General features: G+C 37.6%; 1 protein-coding gene across 1 annotated transcript in view; it reads left to right on the forward strand.

Moving 5' to 3' along the window:
- LOC123516740 (protein eyes shut homolog) overlaps positions 1-16,347 on the forward strand; it is a 93,221-nt gene that overhangs the window by 37,518 nt on the left and 39,356 nt on the right. The window contains exons 7-8 of the mRNA XM_045276343.1: positions 12,984-13,671; positions 14,941-15,846. Coding sequence (XP_045132278.1) covers positions 12,984-13,671; positions 14,941-15,846 — 1,594 coding nt within the window. The remainder of the gene's footprint in view (positions 1-12,983; positions 13,672-14,940; positions 15,847-16,347) is intronic.

Here is a 16,347-nt window from a genome sequence, read left to right on the forward strand (position 1 = left end):
AGATTGGGACAATGTTAGCTCTTTTCCAGTCTTGGGGCACTACACCTTCCCTTAATGAGGCATCAATTACTTCACAAACTTTTTCTGCCAGTTGCTCCTGCATTCTCTTAAAATCCATCCTGATACCCCATCAGGTCCCACAGCTTTTCTCACTTCTAAACTCCCCATCATATTCTTGATCTCCTCCACAGTTACTTGAAACTCCTTCATAATCCCTTTCTGTTCCATTACCAGTGGTTTGTCAAAAGCAGTCTCCTTTGTGAATACCTTCCGAAAGCATCCATTCATAGCCTCTGCCATTTCCTGGGATCTTCACTGCATACTCCATTTACTTCTAAACTTTCAATACTTTCTCTATTTTTGATGTTGTTGTTCACATGTCTGTAAAAAGCCTTGGTTGGTCTTTACATTTATCAATTATATCCTTTTCTTGTTTCTTTCTTTCTTCTCTTCTAATCAACACATATTCATTTCTTGCTCTTTTGTAACTTTCCCACTGCTTAATCCGTCTTTTCCTTCTCCACCTCTTCCATGCATCCTCTTTTCTTGTTCTAGCCTTTTCACATCTATCGTTAAACCAGTCCTGCTTTCCAACTTCTCTATGTTGTCTTATTGGTACAAATTTTTCTCACCTTCTTTGTATATTTTTATAAATTCCTTCCACTTTTCATTTGCTCCTTAGCACTCTTGAATTTCATCCAATTTGTCTCTTGAAAGAATTTCTTTAGGTTTCCAAAATCTGTCTTGGCATAATTCCATCTTCCCACTTTATATTCTTCATTTCTTCTAGATTTCTCTTCATCTATCACCTTGAACTCCAAAACTGCATGATCACTCTTTGCTAAAGGGCACTCCACCCTCATCTCCTCAATGACCATTGGCTCTGTACTAAAGACCAAGTCCAGTCTTGACGATGCTCCTCTCCTCCAAACCTAGTATCTTCTTTGACCCACTGAGTTAACACATTTTCCATTGCCAGTGTCAATAGTGTATTTCCCCATGTTGTCTCTGATCCTTCCATTGACCAGTCCTCCCAACACACCTCTTTACAATTAAAATCTCCCATCATTATAGTTCGTTCACAGCCACCCAACATTTCTTCCAGACATGTTCCTGTATCACTTATCATTTCTTCATATTCCTGTACTGACCATGCATTTGTCTTAGGTGGTACGTACACCACTATGTAGTGCCTCTTTTTCCTTCATTAGTTTCTGCTCTGATCTTTAGCACTTCTGCCTTTCCCATACCTTCTTTCACTTGATCCACCTTTATATCTTTTTAACCAGCAACATCACTCCTCCTCCCATCTTACCTACTCTATTTCTTTTCCAAACATTATATTTCCTTCTCCAACCATCATCAGGTCTTCTCCCTCTCTCAGTTTTGTTTCAGTAAGACCCACAATATCTGGGTTCTTGTCCCTCAAGTAATCGTTGAGTTCTAAAATCCCGATATCACTCCATTTATGTTGGAATACATTACATTCCGCTCATATGTAAGTTTCTTTAGTCCTTTCTTGCTGTACTTTTCTGGGTTATGAACCACTTCCTCAGTCTCATATCCAAGATTCTCCAGAAAAACTCTTTCTTCTCCTCTTCTGTCCTCTCTTCATTTTTTTCAAAGCCTCCTTTCTCAACTCATTTAACATTTCTCTTTCCTTTTCACCGAGATCTCTTCTCAACCAAATCTTCCTTGTTGTTTCCTGCTGGGCTAGCCTCCATGACTTCTCCACCAATTCATCTACATCCTTTTGTGACTTAAGTTTGATTCTTATTGGCCTCATACCTTCTCTTGTGAACTTTCCAATTCTATGGAAGTCCTCTATTTCTTGTACTAGGTCTTTTCCTCCTCCTGCACCACATTAATGATATTATTTATCACCTTTTTATGTTTTCTCTCTCTCCATTTTACTCGGTGTCTTATCCTCCTCCACACCAAATATCACCACACATCTCTTTTGTCTACAGTTTCCCTCACCAATGTCTCATTTGACTTAATAACCTTCACCACTTTCTCAGCAATCTTCTCTTCTATGATCTGTTGATCTATAATTTCAGCAAGGCCCAAAGTTTTCTCCCCAGACTCTTTGATTTCCTTTTCCAGACTTGCAACTTTGTAATTTACCTCCTTTCTTTCCACTTCCTGACTTTTTTCCATTCAGCCTGCTTCTCCATCACTTTTCCTAGAGATTCTCCACATTTTCGCAATTCACTTTAATTAGCTTAACTTCCTCTTTCAGTACTTCATTTTCCTTCTTCATATCGGCACACTCTTTCATTACATTGTCATAACTCGTTTCCAGGCCCCATACTTTTCAAACAGTTTTCAATTTTACCTTCCAACTCCAGAATTTTCTTCACATAAACGCTCTTCTCCATTATTCCTTGAAATCCTGTGAAGTCTGATTCATCTTTCGAGTTCACGGCCGCCATGTTGCGCAGATGTAAACAAACCAGCTGATGGCTCAAACGCAGGCTACAGTTTATATTCACCTTCCTGGACATTATTTTGCTAATCAACAGTTAACATGACTATATGGAGACGGGACAAACATTACCAGCTCCTTTCCCACCTTGGTTACTCTTAGGCAATGGTAACTGTAGAATTAGAGATGATTGCTCTGAGCTCAGCGACCACATCCGCCATCGACGGTCCCGTGTGTGTGTGTGTGTGTGTGTGTGTCCTCTGTGTGTTTTACTGTATTTATGTTTGATTACTTTGTGTGTGTGTGTGTGTGTGTGTGTGTGTGTGTGTTTCCTCACAATCCTCTCTGTACATGTTTTTACTATTATTTATGTTTGATTACTTTCTGTTGTTTTTTTTTGTTTTTTACTCACAATCCTCTGTACATGTTTTTACATTTATGTTTATTACTTTTTTTTTTTTTTTTTTTTTCCATGAATCCTCTGTACAGATGTTTTCATATTTATATTTTGATTGACTTTGTGTTTTTTTTTTTTTTTTTTTATTTTTTTTTCCTCACAATCCTCTGTACATGTTTTGTACATTTTATGTTTGATTGACTTTCTTTTTTTTTTTTTTTTTTTTTTTTTTTTCCTCACAATCCACTGTATGTTTTTCATTTATGTTTGATTGACTTTCTTTTTTTTTTTTTTTTTTTTTCTCACAATCCTCTGTCCATGTTTTTCTATTTATGTTTGATTACTTTTTTTTTTTTTTTTTTTTTTTTTTTCCTCTCATAATCTTCTGTACAGATGTTTTGTACTATTTATGTTTGATTACTTTTTTTTTTTTTTTTATTTTTTTTCCTCACAATCCTCTGTCATGTTTTTCATTTTATATTTTGATTACTTTGATTACTTTGTGTGTTTTTTTTTTTTTTTTTTTTTTTTTTTTTCCTCCACAATCCTGTCATATTTTTATCATTTATTTTGATTGAGCTTTGTGTATTTACCTTTTACTTATTTGTGTATTCACCTGACTCTCTGTGACCTGTCTCCTTATGATTGTCATATATATCAAAAAACAACCATCATCCAAGGTTTCATTTGAGAGATTCACTTTCATCTTCCATCATTGAAATAAAGTAAGAATTTATTTGAGATGTTTTTGTCTAGATCCAGAAGTCACAATTTATTTGAAAGATTTTCATTTCCTATTTATAAAGATGTTTCATTGAAGAACAGACTTCATATTCCCATATAAAGTGCATGAGATTCATATCATCAACCTCTCTATCAAATATCACAGAACACTATTCCATTTTTTCTTGAAATATGTATGTATGTCTTCATGCCAGATACTCAACTCTGTTATCTTCAGCACATTCTCTGACACAAGCTAATCATTCATCATCATAATACCTCCTCATCCCGCCAACTCAGAGGCAACCCAACTCACTTCTTCCTTTATCCTCATTTCATACATAGATACAGAAATGAGATTTCTCACCCACTGATGTCAGCATCAGATTGTAAGAGATCAAGAATGTTCTTCTCCATTCATCATATTTTGCACCATTCTCTATCATATAGAATTGTCTTTCACCCATCAGTGAAGGAAGGAAAGCCACTTTTTCATTGAAATCTCCATTTCTCACATAGACAGAATGTCTCCACTTTTTTAATATCAAGAAATTCTATATCATTAGTTATCCTTCACAGATTTTTTTATCTGTTTCTCCATTTTCCTCAAGACTCATGTCACAGAGCTTTCATTCTCATATCTCTCATCCAGCTTTTTGTGTAGTCACTCTGTCATTCCTCATCTTGTTTCTAGAAAAGAAGATTTTTAGAGGAGAGATTGTTCCACATTGAAAATTAGATCTAAGACTCAGATGTTGCATTAGTTAATGTTTTGATGTCAAGGCATTTGTTCTTCAACAAATGTCCACCTACATTTTTTTCTCTCCCAGAACTCCACTTGTTTATTTCAGGTCCCATTTTTCTTTTAAATTTTGATTTATGAAGAGTGTATGTTCATCTGTATTTTTTAAAAGAGCTGTCTTTATCTGTGACTACCCCCTTACACCTTCCTCATGACAACTCTTTAATATTCACAGCACCTCCTGAACTTCTTTAGATCTCACTATAAGTTATTGTTTCAGTATTCACTATCCTCCTACATGTTCATGTAACTGTCAATTCCTACTGGCATATCATTAACATAAATAAAAAACATGATGGGACCCAGCACTGACCCTTGTGGAACTCCACTGGTTACCTTCTTCCACTCGGACTTCCTTCCTCTCACCACTGTTCTCATTTTTCTTCCCATTAAGTAATTTTCCATCCATTTTGCTAGTTTATCATTTACTCCTCCAATCTTGTTTAGTTTCCACATCAGTCTATTGTGTGGTACTTTATCAAAGGCCTTTCTCAAGTCCAGGTAGATAGCATCCACCCATCCCTCTCTATGTTGTAGTATGTCAGTCACTCTTGAATAAAAACATAATAAATTGGATACATGATCTTCCTTTTCTGAAACCAAACTGTCTTTCACTCAGAATGTTTTCACTTTCTAGATACTCACTCCACTTAGTTTTAATTACTTCTTCACATACCTTGCACAATATACTAGTCAACGATACTGGTCTATAATTTAGCGGTTCCATTCTACTACCATTCTTATATATAGGCACAATGTCAGCTCTTTTCCACTCTTTCGGGACTAATCCTGTTCGTATGGAGGTTTCCACAATATCAAATACGGGGTTCAACAATTGATCCTTACATTCTTTTAGCAACCTCCCAGATATGCCATCAGGCCCCATTGATTTATTAATATCCAGATTGCTTATAATTTTCCTTACATCTTCCTTAGTAACCATGATGTCCTGCATTTGCTTTATTTCCGTAGGCCTTCTTCCCATAAAATGCTCCTCCTTTGTAAACACTTTGCAAAAGTTGTCGTTCAAAATTTCAGCTATATCTCCAGCATCTCATATACTTCTTCCCCTTTTTACCTTTTCTATTGCCTTCCTTATATTTAGTTTTCCATTTATGAATTTGTAAAACATTTTTGGGTCACTATCACAGTTTTCCACCACCCTCTGTTCATATTCCTTCTGTGCTGTTCTCCTTACTTCAACATATCTATTCCTTGCTGTTTTGTAAACTTCTCTTGATAATACATCACTGTTTTCTTAAGTTTCTTCCATGCCTTTTCTTTGTTCTTTTTTGCTTCTTCACAATTTCTATTAAACCACTGTTTATTATTTAAAGTCCTCTTTCTGTGATATGGCACAAACTTTTTCACAGCAGAGTTATACAAATCCATAAATTTATCGTATTTCAATTGCATATCCCTTTCCTGGTATACCACGGACCAGTCAATTTCATTAAAGAACTCCCTTATATGGTTATAATTTGCCCTAATATAATTTAATTTTTCCTCCCTGCGTTCCACAATCTTATTTGTGCTTAATTCCGTATCCAGCTCAAAGCTTAGGACATCATGATCGCTTTTCCCCAAGGGACATTCATGTTCAATTTCCTCTTTTAGAGAGATGCCCTGGTAAATACCAAATCCAACCTTGCTGCAACATCTTGTCCCCTGCACCTTGTTGGTGATCTCACCCACTGTGTCATCAAGTTATTTGTTGCTACCTTTAACAATTCCTCTGCCCACTCACCACCGTTCACCACTTCGTAGTCTTTCCACACTATTTCTTTGCAATTAAAGTCTCCAACTATCATCACTCTATCCTTTCTGATGAGTTCTTGCTTCATTCTGTCTAGAGTATTTCTCATCACCATTTGATACTGTTCATATTCCCAAGCACTGGTTCTGGGTGGTATGTATACTGTTATAATATTAATGTCCCTCTTGCCATCTGTTATAAGCATGCTTATCACTTCCTCATTTCTCTTACTATAGTTCACCTCCTTCACTATCAGATCTTCCTTAGTAAGAACCATTATACCACCACCTCCCTTATTTTTTCTATCATTTCTCTATAATTTGTAGTGTTTTACGTAAAAATCAAACCAGTCTAGCTTTATTTCGGGCCTTAGCTTTGTTTCCACTACACACATTATGTCCGGTTCGTTATTTCTTAGGTAATCCATACATTCTAGCCTCTTAGACAGAAATCCATCTATATTCGTGTTAGTCACTTGTATTCCATTCCTAGTCTCATTCTTCCATGTAATGTCTATTCCATCTGTTTTATCCACCACTTCTTTAGCCTCCCATTTCTCGTCCTCCAAAAAAACTTGATCTTTTCCTCCTCTGTTTTTTCCTCATTCCTCTCTTTCACTTCAGTTACTTTCATTTTCATTCGCTCATCCAGTGACATATTTCTTCTTATGTAAATTGTTTTGGTTTCCTCAGAGTCCCTAAGTTTCCAAGCCATCCTCAACAAGGCCTCAGCTGCCACCTGAGACTTTAATTTCAATTTTAATGGTCTATTCTTGCTTTCCTCAAAAGCTCCCAATCTCACACTTTCTTCTACCTCAGCATATAGGTCCTCTTCTTCCACAGAGATCTTGTTCAGTAAAGACTTAATCCTGTCATTTTCCTTATCCCTCCTGTCCTGCCAGTTCCTGCTAGTTTCTTCCCTCAATCCTATTATGATCACACATTTTTTCTTTTCAGCAATATCTCTCACCACATACTCATTTTCCTTTAGTGCCTTTACCATTTCCCTCTGCGTAATCACTTTATTTTCCTCTTCCTGCTTTTTCACTATCTCCCTAAAGGACCTTTGTACCTCCTGATGTTCATGGTTCACTTCTTTCATCTTGGTATCAATTAGATTAAGGCATTCCTCCTTCCTCAAGTCCCCTTCAGATATTTTCATCTCCATTTCCATGAGTTTAGCCTTCATCTCTTCACATTGTTTCCTTAGTTGTTGGTTTTCTTTCTCCATCTCTACTTTTTCCTTCAATAGGTCTTTATTCGCTATTGTTAACAAATAGATCTCTTTTTTGAACGAATCATTTTCGGCTAGAACTCTATCCAGTTTTTCTTCTATGGACAAAATGTTTAGGAACTTACTTTCCAGTGCCTGAATTCTTGCATCCATATCTAATTTCTCCAGTCCTCTTGGCATAGTTAGAAAACCTTCAAAGTCCCGGGCTTGTCTAGACGCCATGTTTGTTATTGTCAGCTGATTACAAAACAATCACCGCCCACACTCTCCTCTCAGGGACCACTCTCATATCCTCACTTCAACACTATGACAGTAGGACATTAACAGGACACTAACTCAGAGTACCGGGCCCTGTAACACCATAGGTATTTTCCTTCTTCCCGTGTGTGTGTGTGTGTGTGTGTGTGTGTGTGTGTGTGTGTGTGTATTTACCTAATTGTATTTACCTAATTGTAACATACGGAAAAGAGCTATGCTCGTGTTGTCCCGTCTCCATATCTATTAATGTCCAGCTTTTTCTTAAAATCATGAATATTCCTTGCGTTGACCACTTCCACGTCTAAACTATTCCATGCTTCCACCCTTCTATGAGGGAAGCTATATTTTTCACATCTCTCCTATAAGTGGCCATTTTAGTTTTTCCCATGCCCTCTCGACATTCTTTCATTCCACATACACAGATCTTCCCTATCCATTTTTTCCATGCCAATCATCACTCTGTATATTGCTATCAGGTCTCCCTTTCTCTTCTGTTTTCCAGGGTCGGAAGTTGCATTCTTTTCAGTCTGTCTTCATAAGTCAAATCTCTTAAGTCAGGCACCATTTTTGTTGCAGCCCTCTGTACTTTCTCTAGTTTCCTTATGTGTTTCTTTAAGTTCGAGCCCACTGTATTGTTGCATATTCAAGCCTCGGTCTTATCATTGCAGTAATTATTTTCTTCATCATTTCTTCATCTAAATATACGAACGCCACTCTTATGTTCCTCAATAAGTTCAATACTTCTCCAATTATTTTGTTTATATGTCTCTCTGGCGATAGGTCATTGGTAATTGTCACCCCAAGGTCTTTTTCTTCATGACTGGTTTTATGTCTTCATTTCCTATCTTGTACATACTCCTGATTCTTCTTTCACTCTTGCCAAACTCTATTTTCTTGCATTTTGTCGTGTTGAACTCCATTTGCCATGTACAGCTCCATTTCCATATTCTGTCCAAGTCTTCCTGGAGTAGTTCGCAATCTTTGTCACATCTCACTTTTCTTAACAATTTTGCATCGTCTGCAAATAGGCTCACATAACTGGACACCCCATCCACCATGTCATTTATGTAGACCGCGAACATTACTGGTGCCAACACTGATCCCTGTGGAACTCCACTCTCCACCAAGCCCCATTCTGATGGTCTGTCCTTAATTATTGTTCTCATTTCTCTTCCTACCAAAAGTCTTCCATCCATTTTAGTAAACTGCCATGCACTCCTCCTACCATTTCAAGTTTCCAGATCAGTCTCCGGTGTGGTACCTTATCAAAGGCCTTTTTTAAATCCAGATATATTCCATCAGCCCAACCATCTCTTTCCTGTATTACATCTATCACCCTCGAATAGTAACATATCAGGTTTGTCGTGCATGAACGCCCTTTTCTAAAACCAAATTGACACTCACAAAGTATGTCATTTTTCTCCAAGAAGTCTGTCCATCTATTCTTCACCACCCTCTCACACATCTTAGCTACCACACTTGTAAGTGACACTGGTCTATAGTTCAATGGGTCTCTCTTGTTACCTGATTTATAGATTGGGACAATGTTAGCTCTTTTCCAGTCTTGGGGCACTACACCTTCCCTTAATGAGGCATCAATTACTTCACAAACTTTTTCTGCCAGTTGCTCCTGCATTCTCTTAAAATCCATCCTGATACCCCATCAGGTCCCACAGCTTTTCTCACTTCTAAACTCCCCATCATATTCTTGATCTCCTCCACAGTTACTTGAAACTCCTTCATAATCCCTTTCTGTTCCATTACCAGTGGTTTGTCAAAAGCAGTCTCCTTTGTGAATACCTTCCGAAAGCATCCATTCATAGCCTCTGCCATTTCCTGGGATCTTCACTGCATACTCCATTTACTTCTAAACTTTCAATACTTTCTCTATTTTTGATGTTGTTGTTCACATGTCTGTAAAAAGCCTTGGTTGGTCTTTACATTTATCAATTATATCCTTTTCTTGTTTCTTTCTTTCTTCTCTTCTAATCAACACATATTCATTTCTTGCTCTTTTGTAACTTTCCCACTGCTTAATCCGTCTTTTCCTTCTCCACCTCTTCCATGCATCCTCTTTTCTTGTTCTAGCCTTTTCACATCTATCGTTAAACCAGTCCTGCTTTCCAACTTCTCTATGTTGTCTTATTGGTACAAATTTTTCTCACCTTCTTTGTATATTTTTATAAATTCCTTCCACTTTTCATTTGCTCCTTAGCACTCTTGAATTTCATCCAATTTGTCTCTTGAAAGAATTTCTTTAGGTTTCCAAAATCTGTCTTGGCATAATTCCATCTTCCCACTTTATATTCTTCATTTCTTCTAGATTTCTCTTCATCTATCACCTTGAACTCCAAAACTGCATGATCACTCTTTGCTAAAGGGCACTCCACCCTCATCTCCTCAATGACCATTGGCTCTGTACTAAAGACCAAGTCCAGTCTTGACGATGCTCCTCTCCTCCAAACCTAGTATCTTCTTTGACCCACTGAGTTAACACATTTTCCATTGCCAGTGTCAATAGTGTATTTCCCATGTTGTCTCTGATCCTTCCATTGACCAGTCCTCCCAACACACCTCTTTACAATTAAAATCTCCCATCATTATAGTTCGTTCACAGCCACCCAACATTTCTTCCAGACATGTTCCTGTATCACTTATCATTTCTTCATATTCCTGTACTGACCATGCATTTGTCTTAGGTGGTACGTACACCACTATGTAGTGCCTCTTTTTCCTTCATTAGTTTCTGCTCTGATCTTTAGCACTTCTGCCTTTCCCATACCTTCTTTCACTTGATCCACCTTTATATCTTTTTTAACCAGCAACATCACTCCTCCTCCCATCTTACCTACTCTATTTCTTTTCCAAACATTATATTTCCCTTCTCCAACCATCATCAGGTCTTCTCCCTCTCTCAGTTTTGTTTCAGTAAGACCCACAATATCTGGGTTCTTGTCCCTCAAGTAATCGTTGAGTTCTAAAATCCCCGATATCACTCCATTTATGTTGGAATACATTACATTCCTCTCATACGTAAGTTTCTTTAGTCCTTTCTTGCTGTACTTTTCTGGGTTATGAACCACTTCCTCAGTCTCATATCCAAGATTCTCCAGAAAAACTCTTTCTTCTGTGTGTGTGTGTGTGTGTGTGTGTGTGTGTGTGTGTGTGTGTGTGTGTGTGTGTGTGTGTGTGTGTGTGTGCTTTGTGTGTGTGAATCCTCTGTACACATGTTTTGTACGTATTGGGAATGTTTGATTGAGCTTTGTGTGTGTGTGTGTGTGTGTGTGTGTGTGTGTGTGTGTGTGTGTGTGTGTGTGTGACACAGTGTGTGTGTGGGTGCGTGCGTGTATGCAAGAGACTCGAATCCACTGTGCAGATGTTTTGTACGTATTGTGTATGATAGAGCTGTGTGTGTGTGTGTGTGTGTGTGTGTGTGTGTGTGTGTGTGTGTGTGTGTGTGTGTGTGTTTCTGTGTGTCCTGCATGACACAGGTCCTCTGTACAATACCACAGCTGAAAATACTACTAGGATTGTTGCCCCTATGCCGTAAAAAGCTGATATAATAACAATGATCTCTTGATTGAGATAGAAATAATAAACTATAGCATAATTTGGCCTCCCCTATAAAGTTTTTTACGTTTTCTATGATACTCAGGGCCAGATTCTACCCGACGAGTCACGAGGAGTTGCCAGGTGTCTCGTACTTTTCCATGAAAACTCAAGTGAGGCCCTTGTTATAGTATCTGGAGCCCTCATGATGGCAACACTAAGTGGGGAGGAGTCACAAGAGTAGGTCTTAAGGGAAACGCGCCACGAAAATTCAAAACATTCCTCGCGAAAATTCATGATTACATAAGCGATCGCCACGTCACAGTACTCAAGAGGCTTGATTATATAAGCGATCGCCGCAGTTTAAGGGTTAATCTGCGTCACTCTCGCCCTATCCGGCGTCCAGGCAAGCCACGCTCCGCCTTTCCACCTTGTGCCTCCATGCTGCTTCGACCATGCTGCACAAAGCCACCTCCAGCCCCAGCCCTAAGAAGCACAATTTCCTGCCTTTCAAAGATAAGCTTGAGCTCAGGTATAGGTCACAGTGTCGTCTCAGCACAAATGAGTGTCCCTAGATCAACAGTATCAACAATTTGGAAGAACAGCAACAAGTACTGTGAGACCACTGTATCATGCAAGTGTTTTTATTTCCAAAAATATAGTGTACAGCACCCTAATGTGTTTAATAAAAAAAAAGTTAGATATAAATGAAGCCTTTAATAGTACTGATTTAGTCTAAGTTAGTGTTTTTTAGAGTTTATAGTGATGTTTTTGGGGGTCTAGGCTGGAGGTTGGTCCCTCTTAATTCTGAAGTATCCTGTGGGAAAAATTGCTTCACGATTAGAATAAACGCTGATTCAACCGATGAAAAACCGCCCTAACCCCGTTGAATTGCAAGGATTCCCTGTACCAGAATATTTTTGGACTTCCACTCCCTTTATCTTTTCTGCCCCCACCCGCATCCTTCTAATGCTCATATGGAGGCAGTACTGCCCACTTTAGGAAACCCTGCTGTAGTGTAATTTTATCCCAAGTGATTTACATCTAAATTTATTTTTCATTCCTCTCATATTTTCTTTCTGCCTCATTTAACTTCATTTCTGTATCTGTTACTCCAGCCACAGCAATGTGCAACCCCAGGTACTTAAAACATTCTACCTCGTCAAGCAGCTACACTGTTTAAAGGTATACTCATCCTCCTACTGTCTCTCTTGCTCATGCTCATCAATGGTTTATGCTCATTCTCATTCACTCAGTTTTATCTTTTTGCACACCTTTCTAAAGCCCTCAGCCAGCTGCCTCAGTCTCCAGTTTCAGTTAGCTTCCAGTGCTGCATTATTTACAAGTAGGTGCTGATTCATATTTCATTCATCATCATCAGCTTTCACTAAACTCAAACCTCAATACAGCATTGTTACATTTGCCACCTGCACAACATAATCCACATCAACAATATACAACCAAGGGTACAGTGTGATACAGCCCTGCTCCTACTCCCTTGTTACTATAGGAAAAAAACTGAACTCCTCTTAGCAACTCTAGCACATACAATTTCAGAATAATACCTTTTTCCTCTTCAACAAGTTTAACATATACTTTCCCAAAACTACAAAAATCCAAAACACATCCTTCCCTTCTTCTAAATGTTTTTCATACATTTGTCTCAAATGCACACACACATACATAGCAAACAATGATTTTACAAGTTGAAATGCAAGATATTAATTTTTAGTGTATGATCCACAGATTCAAAATATTGATTTTCATTTTCTTAACAACAATGATTTTTTTTTTTTTTTCATATTCACATAGATTTATTAAGTCTCACTTTTTACAGATGTATGAATGGTGGTGTTTGTATTGATGGAGTGGACAGTTTTAAGTGCAGCTGTCCTGACTTTGCTTCTGGAGTGCTCTGCCAGTGTGTTAACACATCTGAAGGACAGCAGTGTCAGCCACTTCCCCATTGGTTTGAAAACAAGCCTTATCAACCAAATGTTCCTTTTGACAGAAAAAATTTTGATATTCAGTTCAACATAAGCTTTCCACAGAATGACACTGTGACAACAGTGAGAGATGTGTATATGACAAGTGTTAGTGATGCTGCAGAATTTCCCAGTACAATAGTGACAAGTGACCATTTGATATCTAGCCTGAGAACACCTACATTCTCTTTGGACCCCATGGATGTTTTTACACCATCACCTTTGATCAGTGCCAAAATCTCGCTAGTGTTCAGCGAGTTTCCATCAATCACTGTGCCTTACTTTTCGAGTGAGATATACGAGTCTCCTTCTCCCTTCAGCAGGATTGATTCTTCTTTTTTGGAATCAAGTAAATCTATGCAGCCAACACCAGTGCTTCCGGTCCTGACTTCCTCTCTGGCACCTGAAGAGTCTGTTACATTTTATGAGTACCTAACTGAAACTAGTGTGCTGCCACCAACTGCCACTGCTACCTTAGAGGGGTCTTTCCCCACTCCTTCAACTGAATTTATATCTCTTCCCCTTACATTAGTATCAGATGTGAGTATTGCTTTATTCATGCCTGATTGAGACATTACTTGTGCTTACCATTTCTGTCAGCCTCATTGAGCCTTCTTCACCCACTTCTAAACCTGCCACACATAATCACATGCCTCCAACAAGGACTCTTTTATAGCAATATTCCTTCTAGTTCATGAAAGGGATGAAAATTTTGCAAAGAATGAAAATAGTATTTTTACATTGCCATTTTATCAGTAAATGCATTCAGCCCTGTATGCTACAACACAGCTATCTGAAATTGCTAAAGCATTCTCTTCAAAGAGAGAGGCTGAAAATTTTTCAAAATCCACATCACAGCTTTGAAACCACACTCTGACTTTGTACAATCATTCCTGCTCCCCAGCAACAAAAGTACAAGTGTATATTTTTTATATTGAATCCATTGCCATTTACTTTCATAATGCTGATAGTCCTCTTTATTTTATTTATGAGCACTATAGTTTGACTTACACTACAGTATCCTCACCACCAGATGTTGAGATCACTTAGAGTAGTACTGTGCAATTCCTCAATGGTACATAGTTGTTAATAGAAACTGGCATAGTTGGTGAAGTTTAAATAGCATGCTACACATGATCTTCCTTTGTATTGTGAGAGTATTGATGTCTTTATGACAGAATCTCCAAGGAAAGAAATAACCAGTGAAAAAAATAATGTTGGGTAACTGTCTTAATATATCAAAGTTGCATTTGCTTTTCACTTCAACTGAGATGACATTTACTTCATATAAAATTTAATCAATAAAGTGCTCCATTTTATACCACAGTTGTTCCTTTCAGTAATACTAAGACCCATAGTTAATCCTTGAAATCTCATACATCAGTAAATAATTTTGTTTCACTTAAAGTATATGAAACTTTTTCTGAGTGAAACTTTTTCTTAATATTTGAAACTTTTTAGTATCTGAGTATGTATATGAAACCTTTTTCTTAGTATTTGAAACCTTTTTTTTTCTGTGTATGTGAATCCCTTTTCTGAGTATGTAATGCCTTATTACTTCTTATTACATAGATTAATATATTGTTAACCATATATATTTTTTATATACTATATCATTAGAAGAAGAGATCAAAATATTCAAGAACTTGCTACATCATCTTATCTAGTGTGGATTATACGATTATCATTACATTGAAGTTAATATTCACAAAGTTGCTGATATTTATAAGTAAGATCTCAAGTAAAGAGAGTTATTGATTTTTCTTCTGCACTCTCACCATTATTCTACCATTTTCCACTATATTGCAGATTCTGGAGACCTCCATCACTCCCCCAATGATCACCACCACCCTCACCCCAGACGAACAGACGACAGTGATATCTGTCATGGATGGAGTGGACACTTTCAGCACTGTATCTCCATTCACAGTCCCTTACATCTTCACTTCTCTTGTTGAATTAACTCCCACACCAGTCTTCCCTTTGGATGCTGCCTCCACACCAATACCTTCATTAGAAATAGCTGCAACTCCAATATTTTCCCCAGAACTCTACACAACCACTTCTATTCCTGAGATTTTCATTACACCAATGCCTCCTACTGATGTTACATCTCTTTCAACTCCTCCTGAAACTGATGGTATTCTGACTTTCTCCAGTGACATAACTCCAACTACTACTGAAATTGATATTACACAGACTTCACCAGACACTGACACCTCTTCAACTCCATTTGGGATTGATACAACACCAACTCCTCCTACCACTGAAAGTGAGTCCACTTCAACCATCTTTTCTGAAACTGAAACCACTCTAACCCAGCCTGAAATTACCCTCATATTAATTTCACCTGAGGGAAAGACCACTCCAACTTCTGAAATAAGGACTACTACAATTTCTGATGAGACCACTTCTACCCCTATAACTAAGACCACCCTCTCTGTGATACTTGAAACCACACCAACTCCAAAACCAGTTACAATTGCTACTTTAGCTGAAGACTCTACAACTTCAACTCATGGTATGGAAATGCCCACGTCCCCTCCCTCTGACATCACCACCACTCTGCCATCTCCACCTGAAGTCTACACTACCTCTCAGCCTCATGATATTGTCATCACTGCATTTCCTCCAACAAAAATTTCTCCTGTCACGTGTGGAAAGAGCTACTGCCTCAATGGAGGCATTTGTCATATCATCAATGGGAGCTCCACAGTGAGTGCAGCTTCTTTATACAAGTTTTGGTGGCAATGAAAAGTTTTAGGTTAATTAATTGAGGATATGCAATTACATCTCCTGTCAAAAATGTATGAAGTCATGAATTTGTACAATTTGTTTATTTTTGTGTTCTTTATATTTTTCATTGATTAGCTTTGTAATTTTTATAACATGTTTTCACCAAAGGAAGTAGTGTTATCATACTTATATTTATGCAGGAATATATATATATATATATATATATATATATATATATATATATATATATATATATATATATATATATATATATATATATATATATATATATATATATATATATACAGTAAGGTCCCGGGTTACATCGGTCTTGAGTTACATCAAACTCTCACTTACATCAGTCCACTATAAGGCAATTTAAGATTTAAAAAATTGAAAATTTATAAATCGTAGCGCGGGTTTATTGTTATTGTTGGCCGCCAGGCGTCACTAGTGGTTATCCGCCACACCGCCCACCTC

Source organism: Portunus trituberculatus, chromosome 41, assembly GCF_017591435.1.
Source record: "Portunus trituberculatus isolate SZX2019 chromosome 41, ASM1759143v1, whole genome shotgun sequence".
NCBI classification, from domain to species: Eukaryota; Metazoa; Arthropoda; class Malacostraca; order Decapoda; family Portunidae; genus Portunus; species Portunus trituberculatus.